Genomic DNA, 24,305 nt, shown 5'->3' with positions numbered 1-24,305 from the left:
CACAAATAAGTCGCTCTCATTAGGATTCAAACTTAAGAAAGCATAAGGTTTTGACTCATCCAATGGCAGTCCAAAGTAACCTACGACATTGTAGGATCTGTGGTTTCTACTTTCTACATTCTGATAAATGAACTAACTGTATGCACTTATGTAGGTGGCAACAATTTTGAAATAAAAATCTTTAATGTCTCATAAAACTAGTCTGTGAATGTAATACAAGAAATTTCTACCATGTCACTGTAAACTAGAGGTTCAATAAAATCCCATAATACAATGTATTGTTGGGTAAAATACACAACTTACACTTCAAAGCTCAACCAAAACTGGGGGAGATGAATCCGACAATGGAGTAGTTTAGTCAAGGAATGCAGTAAAAGAAATTTTAATTAAGTCCTAATTTAAGGCTATGGGAGTACAGAATACTGACTGTTGTAAAGCCCTTAAGTTGCAGTCAGTCTTCAATCCCTGCAAAACCGTGCATGGAAATGCTAGTGTGCTAAAGTCCCTGTTTCCTCGTAAGTGCAACAACGATTTTATTTAAGTTGGCGATCTCTTGATCTCTTTGGCTTAGTTCTCGCTTCAGCAATTCAATCTCCTTCAAGTTGGCGATCTCTTGATCTCTTTGGCTTAGTTCTCGCTTCAGCCGTTCAATCTCCTTCAAGTGGGTTTCACACTGATCACTTGTGGCAGTAGTATTGGTCTTCTCTAGCTCTTCGCCTTGATGATCTGTCCTGGATTTCTTGGACTCACCCAAGGGCTCCTCATCTTGAAGTGGGCGTTTAGTTGATGCGTTGTTACTTTTACAAGAATCATGACGGGCCATCTTGCAAACACATAAACTCCCAGATACTCCAGTGTCGAGTTCAAATGATACGAGTTTCTGGGGCCGCCCAGATGTATCCTAGAAGAGAATAGATTGACAACGGGGTTATTAGATATCAATCCTAACCTCTCGGATGCACAGATAAAATGCAGAAAATAAGACAGCTCTCAAAGTATGAGCTAAAGATGCTAAATAATGCATAGTCATATCCCCATATAGAAATGAGGGTAATGCAGGAAAGAACATGGCTAGTCATATCGTCCATTTCTCCCTCCTTGAGGAAAGAAAATCACTTCTGGCACTTGGGAAATTCACTTACTAAAAAAAAATCAAACTGAAAAAAAAAAAAAATCACCAAAATATACACACCTTTTCTAGGATACCATCAAGCTTTTCAAATGCCTCAGTTGCCGCTTGCTGATTTTCAAAAATTGCAAATGCAGAATACCGATCTCCTCGAGGTTTTTTATTAGTCTGCAAACACAGCTTTTATTCTGAGAATAGTCTTTGAAACCCTCATGGGCTTGGAGGCTAGGGTTAACACAAATACAGATTGGAAAGTCAATAGAAAACAAAATTCATATCATAGTATATAATATTTCAGTATTAAATTGAAGAAATAGAACCCATGAATGGTGATAATACTGTAAAAATGATTGCATTGTGCAGCCTGAATAAATTAAATGGCAAAAGATGCTTCCTAAAATGAACATATACATCTTATTGATATTTAATTCAATAATCAAGCTAAGAGCAATATGTATCTCAATGTTAATCGGTATTAGCTAATTTATATAGACAATGAAATTTTGAATTTCATTATTGACAGGAAACACATGCAGATCTGGAATTATGGTCACAACAGGTGGAAATGAATATGAACACACTAATAGATATTGTCCTAACCTTAACTTCAACAGTGAACTCTCCAGAAATCACTTTATGTAAATCTTCACTAGAAACAACCACTGGTACCCTGTGGACGAGTAGTTTTGCCATCTGTACCTCCTCTTGGACCTAAATTCAAGGAATGATGCAGTAAGTTAACGTACTTTGTTGGAAGGAAATGAGCAGAAATGGGTTGAAGCTACCTTTTCACGGACGAAAGGTATAACATTATCAACATCATGCTCAACTTTTTCAATAGCAAGCTTCATTGCAGCACATGCATCATCCAAGCAATTATGTGGGGATCCCTTCTTTCGAAGTTCAAAACCTAACACAAACTGTTGAAAATTACTTTTTATGAGTTCATCGTCATAAAATTGCAGTGGTCATAACCCAAACCCAACCTTATTTCTGTATGCTTGTGACATTGTCTTAACATGTGCAAGTAGAATAGAGGAGTAGGGACAAATATAAAGTTTAATTTACAATTTTTGGCACAAGAAGAAAGAATAAATACAAAATGACCAGATCTGCTGCACCAGGACTTACTTTACATAAGTTACTTAGCGAAGGTCTTCTGTTAGGAGGCTCATCCCGGTATTTGAAGACATAAGCCGTGTCAATGACTCTTGGATGATCTATCTGTAAAGCTGTAAAGTAATATGTTTATTTATAAGCTAAAATGTGGGTTGGATGAGTCCCCAAGGAGAACAAAACAGAATTTAAGAAATTAAGTGCACAGTGCACTGGATTATAATACTCAATAGCAAAATAATAGTAAAACTTCTAGTACGGGTACTAGTGTTAGCCAGTATGCACCAATACTAGGAATTAACACTTGGCATAGACCAAAACTTCTGTAAATAATTCAAAAATGGACACAATAAGATTCGACTAGTTAGCTTACCTCGAAGGTCATTGTATAAGCTGTGGCCAACTAATATCTTTCCGTGAGATAACAACTTCTTTAAAGATCTCTGTAGGAATGAAAAAAAAAAAAAAAAATTGAGTGATCTTTTGGCATAAATCTAGGATAGCCCAAATAACAGAGATTTACCTGTACATCAGCCAAGGAACAAGTAACTCCATCTAAATCTGTTGCAGTAATTCCTGTAATATCAGTTCTGTAATCTACAATTGCTTTACTGGGCTTTACAAATTCATCAAGTTTAACCTGAAGTATTCCAAACTCCACAGTGATTTAAGGTGACCCATGATGAAAAATATTATATAAATGCAAAATCAAATCTGTAAATCATCAGAAATAATCCTTTTTGTCAACTGGTTTAGGGAAATACACCTTACAGTTCTTATTAGAACTATACTGAAAAATACCTTTAAATTCCGATCAACAGCACAGACCCTGATTAAAGCTTCAGTGCCATCATCACAAAGAGCCATCTCACAGTCAACTGCAAGCATTTCAGTTGATTGCATAACCTTGGACTTTTTACTGCGTTTGGTAATTAGCCAGCCCTGCTCAATGACCCAAATTCAAATAAGGGTGAGAGAAGAAATAATATATTCTCAACAAAATAGTATACTTACAAAAGGAATGATTCACAAAAATGTAAGCCTAGAAAGACAACAGTATCCATGTATTGAGGCAATAACACAAGAGTTGCTTGCTCTTTTCGAATTATGATAGGAAAGGAGAAGTAGATAGACTTAACAAGTTTAATTAGATGAACCTCAGGATGCTACATTAGATTAATAAAAACCCAAGTAAATCTGAGGCAGGATGCATTTATAACTATGGTTACAAGTAGATGCTGAAACAAACATAATCATTGATTAGAAAAAGATATCACCTCCTCATGTGACGGGAAGGAATAATCAACTGGATATTGAGGGTTTTCAAGAGTTAAGCGAACTAGCCTCTGCATTGCCACAGCAATTGAATTAGTATCCAAATTGTTCAACAATTACAAACCTTCTTGATCAGAACATATTAATTATTCCATATGCAAACTATAAGGCGAAAATAGAACAAAGGAATAAATTCAATAAAATGCCAAAATACTAAAAGAGGTCAAGTAATCTGTGAACAAAACCAAGCGATCTATTTCCATGGTAATGAATGGTAGCAAGCCAGTAAATTGCACCAGTCCAGAAGTCAGAAGCTTAGACAAATATATGCCCAAAAGGAAAGGACTAATAATTATTAGCAGCTAGATCATCCTTAGTTCACAGTTTCCGGAAAAATGTACCTAGTAGTTAGTATAGCACCTACCTTATTTAAAGTGTTAGCTTCCATCTACAGTGTTCCAGTAATATGTTCAGTGATCAATAGTTCAAAAGAAAATGCGTGTGTTATATAATATAGACCTGTTCAGGGGATTCAGTGTCTGCTGAACTTTTTTGGAATTCAAGCACAGCATCACGATTGGAATGACATTGTAACACCTTCTCAAATATCTGCATTGAGAAGGGAGAAAGAAGACTGCTTACTGCAACATTAATAATTAAAAACTTTTAAAGGAGATAAGGTATTGGAATAATGTGAAAAAAAAAAAGTATCTTATCATCTGGCTCATTAAACAAATCTTCTCTATTAGATACCTTCAAATCCTCCTTTTGACTAAATGTTTTTAAAAATGCAGCTAAGACATCAGCAGACCTCTTGGCAGGGTCACTCAAGCTAGATCCAAACTTCTTGTCATAAAATTTCAAAAAGTCCTTCCAGCCTCCTTGGTTACCTTTCATTTCACGTTTTTGGGCTAACTTCACAATTTCAACAAGTACCTTAACACCATAACAAGGAGCCAATAGCCTTGAAGTCATCAGTTGTGAAGACGTAATAATGGAGAGTGGAGACATATATATACTCAATTAATATAAAAATCCATTCAGAATACAACCAATTTAGACTCTAAATAAAAATCCAATGAAATTTAAATGAAATTAAAAGCATAAACACTCAACTAAAGCTACTCAGTGTATAGAACTACTTTATTTCTTTCTTTCAGAAGCACAATGTGTATGCTCAAATGCTAAATGATGCTACAAAGAAACTGTCAATAAATCTATAACTTTGAAGAGGTAATCTAGAAAAGTGTAATGTTAACTAGAAAAAAAATGGTATATATTCTCAATCCACATGGCTGCTTATAGATACACCAAAATGAGAATTTAACTTATTAACTAAGAAAATTTCCATAGACATCATATATTTAGAGTACTACTAAAAGCATTATTTCAGAATGTAATTTAAGGAATAATCTGTGCTTATTTGACACTTATTCTTGATACGATATTAGCATAGCTAATGAGCATGGAATAAAAGCACTGAAACAAAAATGTTTCTCTCAAGACATCATGAAAACACCAAATTATTGGTAAATATAACAAATTTAGGTCAATTAATGAAAAATGAAAAAGCTATTGCAGAAGGGAAAAACGAGTAAAGAAAGAGAGCAAGAAATGCTCACATCTTTTTTCGCAGAGGCAATCATCCCATCCATTGCAGTAAAGAAAGTTGTAGAATCGAACTTCTGAATTGTGCCGAGAGTGAGTTTGCGGGCAATGTTTAGGAGCCTGCAGTTGGAAGAAGCCAAGTACAATTGTCAATTAGGGTTCCATAAGCCCTAGCTGAGGTGGACAAACGGCATTTGGTTATGGATAGGGATGCAAATGGGGCAGGTGCGGGGGGATATTACTTCTCATCCCTGTCCCCGATCAACTCCCTAGTCAGATGTATGTCACTCTTAATATTAAAGTTCTTAACCTTAAAATGCATAAATCTTCATCAATTTCTCAAAGGACAACAAAAATACCAAAATGTCAAAGCTTTCCATCATACCAATCAAAAATTAAAAATTTAATCTCTATACTTAATTTTCTAAATGAAATAATAATAATAATAGTGCATAAGGTTTTTTTTTTTTCTTTCCTCATCCTCTTCAAGCATGCAGCACATATCATTTGATTCGGCTACAAAATTCATACGGAGTAATGGAGTATATAACTATATGCCACAAAATTCATACGAAGCATTCAACTATTCATTACCTTCCTGCCGGACGGGGAGGTCAAGACGAGGCTGGCGAGGCAGAACTCTGGCGGACGGAGGTCGGAGGCTGCGAATTGGCGTCTCGCCGCCTTTGAGCTGGCGGCCGGCGGTCCTGAGGCTGAGGCAGTCAGGCAGAAAGCATTTGAGATTTCAGTATAGGGTTCTGCTTCTGAGCTTTGTCTGCTCAAGCTCAGGGTTTACGGGTTTTGGACTTTTGGTCCTTTAGGTTTTTAGGAATTTTTATTTTTTTTTAGGAATTAGGACTTTTTTTATTAAAAAAAAAAAAGATTAAATAAGCCCTCAAATGAGTTGATTGTAAATTGGTAATCGCAATTGAACTATCAAATAAATCATTAGGGCTGTGTTTGGAAAGCAGGAAAATGACTTCTGGAAAATGAGTCATTTTCAAGAAAATAAGTTCATTTCTAGTGTTTGGATGTAGTTTGAAAAACTGTCTTTGTGTTTTGGTTCATTTTATGGAAAATGGATAGAATTGTATAATTATATATTTTTATTATTTTATTTAAAATATTAAAATATTTATAATAATATTAAAACTAATATTTTAATTTTAAAAAAAAAAAAAAAAAAACCAACAACAACAACCCACCCACCCCCTGGGTTTCCGGCGGAACCAGAGCACACATGCTCTCGTTTCCGGCGGAAACCATGTATCACATGGTTTCCGCCGGAAACGTTGGTCACTGCGTAAGAATTAAACGGCGAAAAATGACTTCCGCCAAATTTGGGCGGAAGTCATTTTCCGCCAAAATGGGCTTCTTTTCCCCAATCAACGGAAATCATTTTCCGTAACACCCAAAGCCCGGAAAATGATTTCCGAAAATCATTTTCTGGGCTTCCAAACACACCCTAAGTGTGGGTTTGGAAATGAAAAATATTTTCTGATAAATGATTTTTAAAAAATAATTAATTTCTAAAAAAATATTTTGTTCTTTGTGTTTAAAATATACGCATTAGTCAATATCATTGATACTATGACTTTATCTCATAATCTCCCATATAGTAAACTTACTACATGCCATCTAAGTACAAGATGCTTTGGCTATTTGTATTTATACTAATATAAAAGTTTAATTTAAAATATATAATAGTTATAAGGTTACTAAAAATGTAAATAAAAATAATATTTAATTTATACACTATTATAATAAAATAAGTACATAAATTGATAAATACAATAATTTTAAACTAAATAGGTTATTTCTTTTGGTGATGTGAGCTAGATGAGGCCAAAATTTTTATTAATTGGTTCGACATAGTCAGACTCATATATTAACAATACGTTAATAGAAGTAATGACCTTGAACTAAATACGTTAAAGGAATTAAAAAAAAAATTGCATTGTGAGTTGGGCCAATATTTTGTTGTTTGATACGGTCTAATCCAATTCATATTTTAATCGACAATTGATAAATGTAATAAGTCAAAATTAACGAATATTAATATGAACACTTAAATATTTTTTAATCTTTTGGATTATAGCTCAGACCGTACCAAGATTTTTATTGTTTTGCCCAATTTGACTATACTTATATTTGAACTGAACTAGTCTAGTCCAATTCAAATAATAACTAGACAGATGACTCACCAACCTGCTAATTTAACACCACTTAGAAAGAGAGAACTAAACATGAGATAGGAATTCATAAAAGTCTTTAGAGTAAAAATCTTTAAAGACATTTTTTACCAAAATATGTCATTTTTCCTTTGATCATAATGAGCATTTTTTTCGTTGATAACCAAACATTAGAAAATTCGGATTAAGGTTCACCATGCACATTTATAACCATGGTTTATATTATGTACATGCAGTTAACATGTTATATGCATTCAGTTTATTTACCTACAATTCACATATTATGAAATTAGAATCTATATTATGTACATGCAGTTAATATATTATATACGTTCAATTTATTTACCTACAATTCACATATTATGAACTTTAGAATCTATATTATGTACATTCAGTTAACATCTTCTATAATAAAAAAGCCAGAAGAAGAGCATTAAATGCAGTTCCCGCCCAGTGCAAAACGGCGTAGTTTTTGGTTATAATTATGGTATTAGCAAGAATTGCAAAACGGTGCAGTTTTGGAAATAACAACGTTAATAAGGACATCTTCTATAATAGACGGCTCCTTTTAAAAAGCCGGCTCTAGAAGTATCAAAGGCCACAAAATTAATTACAATTAGATATTTAGGAAAGGGCTGCCGTAAACGAATCGTCAAAACTTTGGAAATCCAATCGTTTTTGACGATTCGAGAATCAAGGAAAAGATTATGGAACTCTTTCACTCTCACCGGGAATTCAAAACTATTTAATATACATATAGAACTCTTTCACTCTAAGACATCTATTACACACTATATATTACAGGTTAACTATCATTCAAAATCATTCTCCAAATTTCTGCTTTGCATTTTTGCTTTCGACCATGGGAATGCACTACCTCGCCAAGAATTTATCTACCTTCAAGAGCTTCCTTCCACGGAAAGGCTCTTCTGAAATTAAGAGCAAAGAGGTAGTCTTCCACGAACAGGTAAGCTTTTTTTTTTTAATCATTAATCTTCATTAATCTGCAAAATGTAGAAATTTTGATTAGTTTTTATTCTACAAGAGATAAGAACGTAAATCTATATTTCAACAGGCCACTGTCATATNCAATAATTTTAAACTAAATAGGTTATTTCTTTTGGTGATGTGAGCTAGATGAGGCCAAAATTTTTATTAATTGGTTCGACATAGTCAGACTCATATATTAACAATACGTTAATAGAAGTAATGACCTTGAACTAAATACGTTAAAGGAATTAAAAAAAAAATTGCATTGTGAGTTGGGCCAATATTTTGTTGTTTGATACGGTCTAATCCAATTCATATTTTAATCGACAATTGATAAATGTAATAAGTCAAAATTAACGAATATTAATATGAACACTTAAATATTTTTTAATCTTTTGGATTATAGCTCAGACCGTACCAAGATTTTTATTGTTTTGCCCAATTTGACTATACTTATATTTGAACTGAACTAGTCTAGTCCAATTCAAATAATAACTAGACAGATGACTCACCAACCTGCTAATTTAACACCACTTAGAAAGAGAGAACTAAACATGAGATAGGAATTCATAAAAGTCTTTAGAGTAAAAATCTTTAAAGACATTTTTTACCAAAATATGTCATTTTTCCTTTGATCATAATGAGCATTTTTTTCGTTGATAACCAAACATTAGAAAATTCGGATTAAGGTTCACCATGCACATTTATAACCATGGTTTATATTATGTACATGCAGTTAACATGTTATATGCATTCAGTTTATTTACCTACAATTCACATATTATGAAATTAGAATCTATATTATGTACATGCAGTTAATATATTATATACGTTCAATTTATTTACCTACAATTCACATATTATGAACTTTAGAATCTATATTATGTACATTCAGTTAACATCTTCTATAATAAAAAAGCCAGAAGAAGAGCATTAAATGCAGTTCCCGCCCAGTGCAAAACGGCGTAGTTTTTGGTTATAATTATGGTATTAGCAAGAATTGCAAAACGGTGCAGTTTTGGAAATAACAACGTTAATAAGGACATCTTCTATAATAGACGGCTCCTTTTAAAAAGCCGGCTCTAGAAGTATCAAAGGCCACAAAATTAATTACAATTAGATATTTAGGAAAGGGCTGCCGTAAACGAATCGTCAAAACTTTGGAAATCCAATCGTTTTTGACGATTCGAGAATCAAGGAAAAGATTATGGAACTCTTTCACTCTCACCGGGAATTCAAAACTATTTAATATACATATAGAACTCTTTCACTCTAAGACATCTATTACACACTATATATTACAGGTTAACTATCATTCAAAATCATTCTCCAAATTTCTGCTTTGCATTTTTGCTTTCGACCATGGGAATGCACTACCTCGCCAAGAATTTATCTACCTTCAAGAGCTTCCTTCCACGGAAAGGCTCTTCTGAAATTAAGAGCAAAGAGGTAGTCTTCCACGAACAGGTAAGCTTTTTTTTTTTAATCATTAATCTTCATTAATCTGCAAAATGTAGAAATTTTGATTAGTTTTTATTCTACAAGAGATAAGAACGTAAATCTATATTTCAGTTTTTATTCTACAAGAGATAAGAACGTAAATCTATATTTCAACAGGCCACTGTCATATACCAATAGATATTGTACCCAAATACATTAAAAGTTCATGTACAGATTTGTAGAACAGAAGGAGACATCTTACAGGATTAAATGATTTGCTTTCTATTCTTATGTTTTACCTTGAAGTATGTTTTTAGGGTTATATTATATCATATATGTGTGAATTTTTTATATTCTTTTTGCATTTTTTTTGCAGGAATTAAGGTATGTAACAGAGTAGTATGTACCAGTTGATATGTTGAAGGCCATCCATTAAAGGTCCATTGTACCAGTTGATATGTTGAAGGCCATCCATTAAAGGTCCATTTTGTTTGTATCAGTTTTTTTCTTTGAGTTAAGTCCTTTGTTCATATTACATGAACAATTGAAAATATGAATGTGTTCCTGATTTTTTTCTTTAACATGGACTATGTAGTTTGTATTTTAAGGTAATCAAGACTGTTTAACAGAGCAGCATGTTCCAGGTATTTTTTCTTTAACTGTGCAGTTTAAGAAAAAGTTGTGGTACTTCTCCTTTTCAAGTAAAGTTTAAGAAAAAGGTGTGGTACTTCTCCTAATCAAATGTTATTGTGATAGCTTTAAAAAAATGAAACCAGTAAAAAAACACACAAACTCTCAAAATTCCATTAAAGCTAACCATAAACATAAAACTGGAAAGGCATGATAAATGAATATATAAAATATAATTTAAGTGCAAAGAGCACATACCTACAGAGTGTGGGAATGCTGTTATATTCACCCTGCAAGATGCCATTAAAAATGTTTTCAGTGAATGGGAAATGGATGATGTTATCAGTGAATGTGAGTGTGAATGTATCAGTGAATGTGAAAAGGTTTTATTTGAGTGTTAAGTGACTAAACCAAAATTAAAACTTCACTCACATATATTTAGAATCCATTGTTGGGTAGATTTTGTTTGAGTTCTTTTGCAGGAATGGATCTTTTAAGGTAGAAAAACTCACACATCAGTTAGAGTGGGACAAACTTATGACTTTAGTATGCTTACAAGAATCTCAAGAAGATTTTTTTTTCAAGAATGGATCTTCTAAGGTTGAAGACCTTAAGACCAAACAAAGGCTCTCATTTCATAGGCTAGGTCACAAGTTCACACAGTGAAAGGACCTATGCTCAAATTGTCATGTTGTCTGTGTAACATGTACATAGGTTAACCTTAGTGTAAATTTGTGCACATCCAGGATATGTAGTAGCATTACAATAGCAATTCCTTATTTTTGTTTGTGTAAATCATCGCAGGAATGAAATTCTATTACATTTATGATTGGTAGATACCCTACATAAAATTGCTAAAGTCCCTAATTACATGTGTTTTTTTTAATCTTAGGCATAGCATAAGCATATATCATGTGGCTAAAATAACAAAATGTAAGCAAAAATTTGGAAGATACAATCACTTACAGTGGCTATACTGCCCAGGATGGTATCTGGGAGGATGAGTCCTTTGAAACTTAAAGGCTGAACTATAATAACAAGAGTTAGTTAATCACATTGAAATTTGTAGATATTAAAAAAAAAAACAATTTCAAGAAAATGTATTCTCCATATTGCTAAATCTAAATACTTAGGATAGCATAATGAAATATAGAATTTCAAGTCTAAGCAAAACACACACTTTAAGATTGAACAGTCAAGCTATTAGTCAGAAGTTGAACCTACTCCTTATCCAAAAATGTCAAGCAAACTGCCTAGGACTTCAGATCAAAGATGACTTCAGATCAAAGATTTGGTTGGAGTGATTATGCTATTCAGTCCCCAAGCAAGGAAAGAACAGTTCGTGAACCTTTAAGTGACGGTGATGCTGATTTTCTTGAGGGAAATATAGGATGTATTTCATTGTTTAAAGAACTATTAAAATACTATAACTATTACTGTTTTAAGTGATGAAGGACAGCCCAATCTGGCAGTGACCAAACCGGGAGATGCGCGGTGTGTGCTTGCTAGATGAATTCTCTTCAACCCATAGTTTCAAGAAAGTAAAGTAGGCTTGGCTAAAGTGCATTGTTAAACTAGATTAGGGTGCGTATTGAAAGAAATTGAATTTACACTGAATAAATTTGTGCACATCCAGGATATGTAGTAGCATTACAATAGCAATTCCTTATTTTTGTTTGTGTAAATCATCGCAGGAATGAAATTCTATTACATTTATGATTGGTAGATACCCTACATAAAATTGCTAAAGTCCCTAATTACATGTGTTTTTTTTAATCTTAGGCATAGCATAAGCATATATCATGTGGCTAAAATAACAAAATGTAAGCAAAAATTTGGAAGATACAATCACTTACAGTGGCTATACTGCCCAGGATGGTATCTGGGAGGATGAGTCCTTTGAAACTTAAAGGCTGAACTATAATAACAAGAGTTAGTTAATCACATTGAAATTTGTAGATATTAAAAAAAAAAACAATTTCAAGAAAATGTATTCTCCATATTGCTAAATCTAAATACTTAGGATAGCATAATGAAATATAGAATTTCAAGTCTAAGCAAAACACACACTTTAAGATTGAACAGTCAAGCTATTAGTCAGAAGTTGAACCTACTCCTTATCCAAAAATGTCAAGCAAACTGCCTAGGACTTCAGATCAAAGATGACTTCAGATCAAAGATTTGGTTGGAGTGATTATGCTATTCAGTCCCCAAGCAAGGAAAGAACAGTTCGTGAACCTTTAAGTGACGGTGATGCTGATTTTCTTGAGGGAAATATAGGATGTATTTCATTGTTTAAAGAACTATTAAAATACTATAACTATTACTGTTTTAAGTGATGAAGGACAGCCCAATCTGGCAGTGACCAAACCGGGAGATGCGCGGTGTGTGCTTGCTAGATGAATTCTCTTCAACCCATAGTTTCAAGAAAGTAAAGTAGGCTTGGCTAAAGTGCATTGTTAAACTAGATTAGGGTGCGTATTGAAAGAAATTGAATTTACACTGAATAAATTTGTGCACATCCAGGATATGTAGTAGCATTACAATAGCAATTCCTTATTTTTGTTTGTGTAAATCATCGCAGGAATGAAATTCTATTACATTTATGATTGGTAGATACCCTACATAAAATTGCTAAAGTCCCTAATTACATGTGTTNTATGTCAATTAATTTATTATAGTAAGGCAAAAAAACATTAAACTCAAAAAAATTATTCAAAAAATACTCAGTAGTTGAATAATGTAATATAAAATTTATTATAATTATAATTATAATTATAATAATAACAATAATAATAATGTAGAGTTTTGTCCCAATTTTTGTGAGCAGGCCAATATCCACCTACAGCCCAAGAATAGAAAACCCACAACCCGTTTGAACCCACACAATTTCCACCATTTCATTCCGTCTCCGTCCTCTCGCTTCCAGAATTATCTCTTCCCCAGTTCCCCTCCGACTTCTTCCTCTCCAGCTGCGCCGGAAAGAACATCAAAGATACTAAATCAGAATAATCTCTCCTCCTTCGACGCCAGCATCACCTATGAAACCAACCTTAAACATCTCTGTTTCTACCTCCGCAATTCCAGCCTCGCAAAACCCTCAATCAAGCCCAGCTTCAGAACCCCATCCTCCTAAGCTAGTTCCCGGCAGCAACCCTCGTCTTCTATGGCAATATAGACACAATCTATAGCATGCAGTTAGATATGGAGTATCTAAACAATAATCATAAAGAGAAAAGAGATAGATAATCAGAAATGAGATTTTTTTTTTACTTTTGTATAGAATTTAGTCATTGTCTGCTAATCAAATTTCTATAAAATAAATTGAAGGCATTGCAATAGAGTCGATAAATCTCAAATTTTTTGAAAGAAAATTCATTTTTATACATGGTCAATAGTATGTGATTCTATTTAGAGTTAGCAACGGTAAGAGTCCCGAATTAATGTTGCCTACAAAACTACAATTTGTAAATTTTAGTTTTAATGTTTAGACTTTTTGTAATATTTATATTGAATATATTTTAATGTATTTGTAATACATGAACTGAATTTATGTTTATATTAAGTTGTATATTTTTGACTTAATAGTAATATTAATCTTGTGCGTTGCGCGAGTAGCATATTAGTGTCAATTGTACGTTGATGCTTATAAGGTTACCAATCCAATTGGATTGAAAATATTAATATGTAGTGACTCAAATACCGCTGTTAGTACTTTAGGTACTAACATTGTTTATCATGAAAATTTTAATAATGGGTAATATTCAATTTACTTTTTATTAATTAATAATTATGTATTGATTTTTAATTTAATTTTAAATTCATGTATCTACAAATTTTATTTAAATTAGGTCTATCATAAAGAACTTAAAGTAATTATAATAATACTTATCTCACTATTATAACACAATAACAATATTTCTAATATTTAGTCCGTGCATCGCACGGGTATAATACTAGTATTATATACATTACATACAATGCACATATTATAAACTTAGAACATGTACATAATCCAATCTTATCTGCAAGTATATAATATAGGCCAGGGTCCACATTGTCCTGCCCCACGAAATAATTTACACAATAGTTAAATCATAGACCATATAATATAGGTCATGGTCCACATTGTTCTACCCCACGAAATAATTTACACAATAGTTAAATCATAGACCGGGGTGCAAATAGCAACTTGCATCCAACACATCCCTATTTTTTCTCTATCTATTTTTTCAACTTAAATTTATGTTATCCGCCTTTTGTCCATATACTAATTGACGAATCGCGCAATGCATTTATGTAGTGGGGAAAAACATTTCATTTTATAGATGCCCAAGTCTAGTTGATCTATAGATGCTTCTTTGAACTTTGAACTTTGAAGAGCGTTAGGTCAACCACAAACAAGATGTGCTGTGCTATAAACCCATACAGGGCAGGGGGTCGGAATCGTGACAATTTTATAAAGTGATGAAGCTGAGTATGATTTTATTTTTTGGAATCGTCATTTACACAGATCTACAATTGAGATATCTAAAAGCCAACAGGAAGTTGGAACTTTACATGACATTTCAGGCTGAACCTTCCTCTCTCTGCCCCTATTTTTTCACCTCACAATGTGCTCCAGAGTCTTGTTGAATTGGTCAGCCGTTGATCTATCAATCCCAGGTCCTCAACGCCCAGGGAAATCTACATTGACCAAATCAAACCCAATATTTCCAATCACTTTCTCTGCATATTCAAACCATAGAGCCTCAGAACATACCAACACTATGACATTGTTCACCCAGTGTTCCCACAGGATGAATGATATTCAACACAGAATGGGTGGAAAGATTCAACCCTTATAGGTCTGTTCCAGCCGAGCCCCTGCCAAGAAAGACAGATCATACACAAAGAAAAACAGTAAACACAGACATAAGAAAGCAAAAAAGGAGAGGCATTAAACAAGTTATATCTATCTAGTTTTATGGAGCATTAAGGTAATAATCATCATAATAATGTGCGGATTGAGAATATGTTACAAAAAATGGAAGATAGGTATGATATATGATGTTTGAACTTGAATAACTTTAAATGGAACGGCTAAAAATACAGTGTCTTGGGACTTGAATGAACAAATAAGAGACTTGAACTCATTACACTCATGCATTAACAAAGTTTTTACTGTATTCTAACAGTTGTTCATACAGCTCATTGGCTGTCATTGAAGCTACCATTACGATTTGACCATCTTCTAAATGTGCAAGGCATAAGGTTTCTTCCTACAAATAATCCAAACCTTGACTTAGATGCCAATGATCGACCTCCATTACTGCTCGATGGCATATCAGCATCAACAACAACGCTACCGCTACCACCACCACCACCACCACCACCACCACTGGTCACTGTACTCACAGCAGAGTGGAACTCTACACCTTCATCGGGTGCTCCAGCATCGCTTGTACTACCATCTACAGGCTCAGCTTCAATTTCATCAACGTCTAAATTCACCGCTAAGGAATGCCTTACTGCCCTCAATGAATCCGCAGCCCCTCCAGTAACGCGTTTGCATTTCTTGACCTTAATTTTCACCAAATTCGGACAGCCCCAAGCGAAAGCGGTAATCCCGTCATCACTCACCTCACAGCCCTTGATACAAAGCTTCTTCAGAGCCCCGCATTTACTGGCAATACATGACACTTCAGTATCACCAATTGTCTCGCTACCACAAAGAGCCAATCTTTCTAATTGCTGACAATTAGAAGCAATAGCAGAGAGACTAATGAAGGTAGGGTTTAAACCAATGAGGACCAGCTCTTTAAGGTTTGCACTGTTCTCAGCAATAGCAAGCAAGCCATCATCACCTATCCGGTTCGTTCTCCATCCATCGATGTGAACTTTCCTCAATAGCTTACAGTTTTTGGCCACAGCTACAACACCTTCATCTGTGCATTCAGGAGTCCTAACCAAATGTAAAATTTCCAACTCCAAACAATTGGACACTGCTATGAGCCCAGCATCACTCACTTGAAGCCTCTCTAAATGCATTTCAACTAAACAATTTGGCCTAGAAGCAACATTCTCCAAAATGCTATCCCAATCCCCCAAACAACGCAATAGCTTAAGAGTTCTCAAATTCTTTGATCCAATAATCAATGGTCCAAAGCATTGTCCATTATAAAGCTCTTTCAAACAAATCGATTTCAGCGACGAAGCCGCCGCTCCTGGGCCAATTGGCTCAGCAGCGAGGCCATCGTTGATGCCGCGGAGGCGTTTGACCGATAGTTCCTCAAGGGAAGAGCAGTGATCGAGCAGAGCATTCATACCTTTGGCTCCGAACATGCAAGTCCCGCAGGAGAACTTTTTCAAGCTCTTACAGTTGAGCGCGAAGGCCGCCATCCCGACATCGGTGACGTCGCGGCAGCCGTGCAGCTTCAGGCGCGTGAGGTTACTGCAGCGGAGGGAGATTTGGACCAAAGCCTCATCGTTGATGCTCACGGATTTGCGGTCGCAGCGGAGAGCTAGCTTCGTAACGGAATCGTATCGAGAGAAGATTGCAGGAACATGCGGGAGGACATCGGATTTGGCGTTGAGGGAGAGACGGTGGCGGCTCTGTCCTTCCACGAGGAGCCACCTCCGGCAGACGAGGGAGCAGCTTTTCCGGTCACCGGAGCTCAAGGATTGAAAAATCAGCGCTAAGCATTCGTCAGGAATCCCGTCGCTGAAATCGCAACCTCCTAAACCGTCGTCCGAACTTGGCGCGGCATCTTCATCCGACGAAACATCCTGCTGTGAATGATCAGACATTGATCGGCGGTGTTTAGCAACAGGCTTCGGATAACAACTACGGTTACGGTGAGTAGACCCACCCGGCGAGGATTGGTGGATCGACGGAGACTGGCCCATCCAGATTCGGCGATATAAGACGCGAGGGCGATTCACGGCAAGCGCAATTCACGCGCCGCCCTAGATTCAACGCAGAAACGGGTGGTGTACAAGATTAGATTTGGGGATGAAAAAGACAAACGAGCGATCGATGAATCTTTGAGCAATTGGGGGAAATTGGCAAAGTTTTAATAGGAAGGAGGGTTTGACATTTGACCCGTCAAAACCAGATTGGACCGCCAAAGGGGCAACAGCAAATTGTGCGCGTCGTCGCCACGACCGTCATGGCCGACTAATAATGGAATGTGGACGATGATGATCCAGAAGAGGTCGTGTTACCCATTCTTTTTAAACATATTTTAATTATATTATTATTTTTTTTTAGTACTATTGGCTCTATTAAAATGTAGTAGGGTTACACTTGTGTGAGACCATCTTACGGATCCTTATTCGTGAGACGGGTCAAGTCGGGTTGAAGCACCATGCAAATGTCATACTTATATGCTCAAATATAACACTAACCAATAATACAATTTTTGTTACTTATAAAAGAAAAAGTAATACATTTTTCATAATAACTAATGTTGACAAGTGCCCCTTACTTATAAGGGCAAATATAATACTTTTGAGGAAAAATGCAATACTTTTAAATCGAAATGTAAAGGTATTTTATTTTCTCTTAAAAGTATTACATTTACCCTTATAAGTAACAAAAATTTTATTCCTGATTAGTATTACATTTGAGCATATAAGTATGACATTTGTGCATATAAGTGTCACATTTGCATCCTGATCCGACCTGACCTGTCTCATAGTGAGACGGTCTCACACAAGTTTTTGCCTATATCTTACTTCTTCTATCTATTGCAATTCAAAAAATCAATACTCCACCATCAAAATTCAGTCATGTAACATTTCCTCAATTAGAGTCACATATGTGTCATGCACGAGGTGCTGGACAATTATATTACTACTAGTCTTTTCTATGCGTGATGCGCAAAAACATATGCAAATCCAATATATAGTGTTTACAAATATTATTATCATTATATTTGATGCATGCGCATGGTAAAGTTAATGGAAAATATAACGAAAGTTATAATAGTAAAGGGTATTTTTGCCACAAAAATTGTATAATACAACTCTAAAAACACAATGTACAAAATAATTAGCACTAAAAATGTAGACATAAATTAGAGATATAACTTTGATTGAGACTTATTATGTTTTTATATTTTAGATTATATCACATCTTTAATTTACTTAATAATTACCAATTACACGTTTTAAATAACTTTTATCTAATTCTTTTTTGAAGAGAATTTGTCATAGTATAATATATTTAAACTTTTTAAGGATTTGAGATGGGTTGCTAAAAGCCTCTCTTATACGCATAGTTCACAATATAATAAAGAAATCGAATTAAATAATTGAAGTAGGAATATGGACTTAGAATTGATTTTGTCTTTATAAGTTGTCCAAATATGGCATTAATTCCAACAAAGTAATCTTCCTTTTACTTTTTGAAAAAAAATTGGGTAGTAGCATGCCGGAGGGACCAAGTCTTGTGACAACTTTATGTCTTGTTTGGATGGAGAGGAAATACGTAGAAGCGCCCGTCCAAAGACAAAGTATAAGATAAAGGAGAGAGCGATTTACAAGAAGAAGATAATATTGATTCTTTTTATGCTAGAATTGGTAAAACTTTTATCACAATAAATAAATAAATAAATGCAATAAGAAATTTAAGTATTCAGAAATCATATTGAGTTGCATAAGAAATAACAATGCCATGCTTAACTAGAAGGTTCTTTAATTTATATAAATTATACGGAATAATATATACTAAATATTTTTAACGATCCGTCAAATACTCCTTGACAGTGTTCGTCCATAGACCATAGCTCTTTATTGATAATTTGATATACTCTTTCTGGATTTATGTAATTCATTTTGACTTAGCTTTTCTTTTTTATATATAAATAGTTATGTAGTGAAGTGTTATATTCTGCAATGATGTCATTACATTAATTCGTCATAAAGTGTATATGTAATTGGCAAATTTTGAATTAAAGTAACTTAATACGGGAGGTGGTGGATTCGAGCCTCAGTGGAGGCAATACTAACTCTTCTGCTTCAACAGGTTGAGAAAGTAGTTATGAACAGATATTGCATTGTAATAGAGTTAGTAGTATTAAAAAAAAAACTGAATTAAAGTATAGTTTTTGTTATTTTTCTTGTTGAAAAAATAAAAAGGTGACAACGAGTAAAATTTTTGTCAAACTTGATATGATAATATCATTCACTAAAAGTCTAAAACAAGTTTTATTACTTCATATTTCAACTCAATTTTAAAGCAGCCTTTACACACTCATAAGTAACACTGAACTATATAACAATTTTAGTTGAAACTGAATTATAATTAACCAATTAGTTGATTGAAAACCACCTCAACAAATTGAAAACTAAAAACTAAATTTCAAATTTTGTACTCAACAAATTGAAATTTAAACACGATATCTACTCTTAAATGTAAAGTAAAAATTTGATAACTGTTAGATATATGAGAACATGTGCACTAATTAAACAAACAACAAATATGTTTATTAATTATTATTTTTTGTGCATCCTGTTAGTCATGTTATATTTCATATGTTTATATTATATAGTTATATTGTATTGGTTCCTAGTTAGTCAATTATGAGCTCCTATAGGTTAGGAGAGTTTTATGCTAACTCTCATATAGGGACTCTCTCACACCTGTAATTGTGTAACTTTGAATTATCTACGTCCATCTGGTATCAGCGTTAGGTTAGAATCCTCTCCACCCTCTCTCCTCCTTTCCCGTAACCAAACAATGAACACTTCGACGATCGATGGAGCGAATGAGCGATCACCCCCTCCGCCGCCGCTGCTATGCTGTTGGCACCCTCACTGTCGGCAGCTCACCATTTTCTCTCTATTAAACTCACCGCCCGTAACTACCTTTATTGGAGAACCCAAATTATGTCGTTCCTTCGTAGCCAAGGGCTGGCCGGCTACAACAATGGGAGTCTGCCGTGTCCTCCGGCGACCATCACCGTCGCTGCCCTGTCAACCGCCGCCACCACGCCGTCTTCATCCCCTAATCTGGCGTATTTACCATGGATTCAGCAAGACCAGGCAATCCTGTCGCTGATCGTATCCTCCCTCACGAACGAGGTTATGTACCTCGTCGTCGGCAAAGAAACTTCCCGGGCCGTTTGGGACTCCATCACGGCCGCCCTCGCGTCAACGTTCCGCTCTCGCTGTCTGAGTTTGCTCGGGCAGTTCCAGACTCTCCGGCAGGGCAACCTCACGCCGGCGGAGTACTTGGGGACTCTTCGGCAGCATAAAACTAACTCTCATATAGGGACTCTCTCACACTTGTAATTGTGTAACTTTGAATTATCTACGTTCATCCATCCGATAATTTCTAAACAAGAGAAGACTATGATCCAACCCTCTGAGTCATGACGCCTGCGGCATCCAACTGAAGAAGAAACTTGATGCTATACGAAGTCCAGTCCACTTCAAAGTTACTCTATTTTTTAATTCTTATTATTGTGTTAGGTTAGATCTATGATGGGAATTAAGGTTTAAGACTAAATGTGAATATTTGTTTTATGCATTTTAAACAAGCATTAAATAAAGCAGTCCTTCCTAATTCCTATCTAATCTGGCATGATTAGAGACCAAGTCCAGTTACATAAGAGCATAGAAATTATGATGCGGGGTGAGGTTGGTTGGGGGTGGGGACTAGGGACGGAGCGAGGGAATTAAGGATGTTCCACGATTGCGGCCAGAGATTGGACCAACCCAAAATGGACAAGAAAAAACATATTGTGGTAGGGACCGACTGACCGCGTCATCCGTTCGCACAGTCACTACTAGAAGCCCCCTACCAAACCAATTGCGCCGTCTACGCAAATACAACACCACATTCACGCCACTTTCTAATAATAATTAAAAAAAAAAAAAGACTGAAGATAAAGCATTATTATTATTATTATTTTGGGAGATAATAATAATAATAATAATAATAATAATAATAATAATAATAATGATTTATCTTCCGTCTCTTTTAATTTCACTTTTGGTATTATTATAGAAACTGTATCATCGACAAGTTAAGTGAGTAAATGGTGCGTTTCTGTTTTACTAAGTGATCTACAACTATGTCGATTGGGAGGTTGTTTATGTGTCAGATTGCGGTAAGTGGTTGGAAATTTCACCTATTTATCTTGTTGACACTCTTTTATCGGACTTTATTCATTAAGTTATGATTTTCAAAAAAACAAATAATAAATAATAACAACACAACAACAACAACAACAACAATAATAATAATAATAATATAATAATACTCCGTAATAATAATAATAATACCCTCACGCCTAGAAAGGGATGATCAAATGAACAAAGCATAATTATCATAGTTGAAAATTACGAATTCGTTTATTTCTAACACGCTCTTGATTGAGGCAATCGTAGAGGATCGTGAGTTTATTTCGCCGCTCAGTTAATTAATTTAGTTCTTCAATTATACATATCACCATATTTAATTTCTAAATTGTTAAGGTTGTGGTGAAATTAGTCACTAGGATGACAAAAACACTAGTTTTGATCACTAATTTTTTTAAAAAAACAAAAAAACACCTAGTTTTGATCACTAAATTAAACATTCGAAACTTTTAATGTTTTAATGTTTTTTTTTTCATAAATATTGCTGCATTTTTCTCTTAATATTCCATAATTTTTTCTAAGTAGGTAGGAAATTAAATTGATCTTATTATATAGAAGAACACTTCAAATTTATATATTAAAAAACTTTAAAAATTTAGGATTTAAAAAATATGAAAGTGTTAAAATTTACATTTTTTTATTACTTTGGGGAGTAATTTCATCACGTACAAGTTTGACAACTCAAGGATGAATTTTGATGACCATATAATCGAAAAACAGAATTGATTATTTTGTTTTGAGAGTTTTTTGGAAAGCATGAAAATTAGTCATTTTTTCAGAAAATAGTTTCATTTTCAGTGTTTGGTTGCATTTTGGAAAACTATTTTGGTGTGTTTGGTTCATTTTCTAAAAAAATGAGCAGTGTTTTGGTTTTCGCCAAAAACCTTGTTGTGATTGTAGTGGAAAATGACTTATGCCAAATTTTGGCAGAAGTCAAAATGATGACTATATTTTTCTTAGTCAACGAAATTTTTTTCGTTGACTGCATTTTCCAGGCGCATCCAAACACTGAAAACCTAGAAAATGATTTCTACTCTAATTGGAGAACCACGCTGCCAATTTTCTTCTTCTACTAATAATAATAATAACTCTTGTTGTTATGCAAATTAAATTTAGCTTTAAACTTTTTTTACTATTGTGTTTTTTTTGTAAAAATAATAATTATCAACTAAAAAATAAATCAAATTTGGCACTATATTGAATTGTTGATAAAAATAAACTTGTGTTAACTTTCTAGAATTAAAATCTAAAAATTGGAGAATTGGAATACTTGAATTTTGTTTATTTGGGAATAATACATGTAAATGTCCAATGCCATATAGTGGATGTTATGCATTGAGCCACAATTGTCAACATCAATATTGGCAAATAGGTTGGGCACTTGGGCATGAGATAATAATAGACGAATAAAGATAATGTTTGTTAGGTACTTAGGCTGATTAACTTTGATGGGCTCCAAGCAACACGTGGACCATAGTCTTTTTTTTCGGGTGGCGCGGGAGTTCGTACATAGCTCTGATACCAAATTAAAGCATGTGCTCCATCCAACTAAAAACCTAAGCTTATAGTTGGACTGCACATTTATGTTTATATTATATTTATGCTCACAGTGATGATAATAATTGGAAATATGTTAAGTATCGATATTAAGCGTCATGTCTCTACTACGCATAATCTTTATTAATTGCATGAACCGAAAAGAAAAATGAAAAAAATAATGAATAATCTATTATTACTAATAAAAAAGTTTCACAAAAAAAACCTAATAAAAAAGAAAAAATCGAAAAAACTAATATATATTTATAGTTTTGTGTATTTAAAAATTAAGCACAAGTTTATCTTATTTACATACCAAATATATCCACCAATAATAAGTATATCATAAGAGTGAGTTTTACCACGTGCACACCTCTCTAGTACGTAACGGTTATGTGTTTCTCTCGTAACTCAACTAATAAATATATCAATACAAATTTAAGTTCAATAAAAAAATGTAATTATTGATTAATTTTTGACTTTGTTTAGCCTTAAAAATCACACATTTAAAAGCAAAATGATTGATGAGGTCAACAATATAACGAGGAGAACTCCTAACCACAAGTCAAAAATGAATATTAGGTAAACATCGCTCATGTGTAATAACTTACTATCGGTTAAATTTTATTTTCATTTGTTTTGTAAATTGATAAACTCAGCTACGAATTGAATAAATTAAATTACGTTGTCATTATAAATTTTAGTTTTTTTTTTTTTGGGAGTAAAATTGTAGGTATTTAGTATTATTGGATGTGATAATACTTTTCCTTTAAAATATGTTCATGACACTCCTATCCTACCTAAATATAGTTTCAAAGGGATTTAATTTTATTACAATATTAGCTACGTACCATCATCATAAATGTTTGGTTACATGTCTTAAAGTTTATATATGGAAAAACAAGAAGACAACGCATGAAAAATTAAAAAAAAAAAAACACAAAATTATAGGATAGAATAATGGTTTTGGTAGAATATGCATATCATACATTACATCTGGATGACTTTATGATTAAATAGTGGTGGAAAAACGCGAAGCACTATATTACCATTTTAAATAGAATCGCGTCAGGAGCTATCACAACTAAGTTGGTCATACTATTAACATAGCAACCACAAGGTTACAAGTTGATTAACTACAAACACTACCCAAGAAAAAGAAACATCTATAAGTATATTTAACTGAATCAACCATTGTTCATTGCCCATTCCATTCCACGCATACTACGATTATCATGTTCCTATCCACTACCAAACAA

The 24,305-nt window shown here is 34.0% G+C and overlaps 2 protein-coding genes and 2 long non-coding RNA genes across 5 annotated transcripts; 1 reads left to right on the top strand and 3 right to left on the bottom strand.

Moving 5' to 3' along the window:
- Positions 1-164: 164 nt before the first annotated feature.
- Positions 165-5,928, bottom strand: LOC116000367 (small RNA degrading nuclease 1-like). The gene is made up of 13 exons (XM_031240439.1): positions 5,723-5,928; positions 5,143-5,248; positions 4,274-4,456; positions 4,040-4,129; positions 3,523-3,591; positions 3,047-3,187; positions 2,769-2,885; positions 2,619-2,688; positions 2,261-2,361; positions 1,915-2,049; positions 1,730-1,840; positions 1,193-1,297; positions 165-901 (listed from the first exon to the last, which is right to left on the bottom strand). Exons 2-13 carry the CDS (start codon positions 5,173-5,175, stop codon positions 497-499), a joined length of 1,560 nt encoding a protein of 519 aa, XP_031096299.1. The 5' UTR covers positions 5,176-5,248; positions 5,723-5,928; the 3' UTR covers positions 165-496.
- Positions 5,929-9,532: 3,604 nt separating this feature from the next.
- On the bottom strand, positions 9,533-13,024 carry LOC115999755. The gene is made up of 4 exons (XR_004094028.1): positions 12,237-13,024; positions 11,347-11,408; positions 10,639-10,670; positions 9,533-9,814 (listed from the first exon to the last, which is right to left on the bottom strand). It is a non-coding gene; the product is annotated as an uncharacterized LOC115999755 (long non-coding RNA).
- On the top strand, positions 9,639-11,704 carry LOC115999754. Of its 2 annotated transcripts, none has more exons than XR_004094026.1 (3): positions 9,639-9,777; positions 10,127-10,188; positions 10,346-11,704. It is a non-coding gene; the product is annotated as an uncharacterized LOC115999754 (long non-coding RNA). The 2 variants fall into 2 exon arrangements; XR_004094027.1 differs by having other exon boundaries at positions 10,231-11,704.
- A 1,811-nt stretch (positions 13,025-14,835) lies between the features above and the next one.
- Positions 14,836-17,528, bottom strand: LOC115999156 (F-box protein At1g47056-like). Its single transcript, XM_031238947.1, has 2 exons — positions 15,659-17,528; positions 14,836-15,246 (listed from the first exon to the last, which is right to left on the bottom strand). Exons 1-2 carry the CDS (start codon positions 17,266-17,268, stop codon positions 15,222-15,224), a joined length of 1,635 nt encoding a protein of 544 aa, XP_031094807.1. The 5' UTR covers positions 17,269-17,528; the 3' UTR covers positions 14,836-15,221.
- Between the last annotated feature and the right edge of the window lie 6,777 nt (positions 17,529-24,305).

Source organism: Ipomoea triloba, chromosome 12, assembly GCF_003576645.1.
Source record: "Ipomoea triloba cultivar NCNSP0323 chromosome 12, ASM357664v1".
Lineage (NCBI taxonomy): Eukaryota > Viridiplantae > Streptophyta > Magnoliopsida > Solanales > Convolvulaceae > Ipomoea > Ipomoea triloba.
This window is presented reverse-complemented; position numbering and strand designations above follow the sequence as displayed.

Excerpts from the sequence above, each read along its gene's own strand:
- LOC115999156 (XM_031238947.1), bottom strand. The coding sequence starts at position 17,268 with ATGGGCCAGTCTCCGTCGATCCACCAATCCTCGCCGGGTGGGTCTACT. Across the intron at positions 15,247-15,658 it reads TCATTGGCATCTAAGTCAAG|GGGCTCGGCTGGAACAGACC; the intron begins GTTTGGATTATT and ends CTTTCTTGGCAG.
- LOC116000367 (XM_031240439.1), bottom strand. The coding sequence starts at position 5,175 with ATGGATGGGATGATTGCCTCTGCGAAAAAAGAT. Across the intron at positions 3,188-3,522 it reads CCTTCCCGTCACATGAGGAG|GGCTGGCTAATTACCAAACG; the intron begins GTGATATCTTTT and ends GTCATTGAGCAG. Across the intron at positions 2,886-3,046 it reads CTGTTGATCGGAATTTAAAG|GTTAAACTTGATGAATTTGT; the intron begins GTATTTTTCAGT and ends GGAATACTTCAG.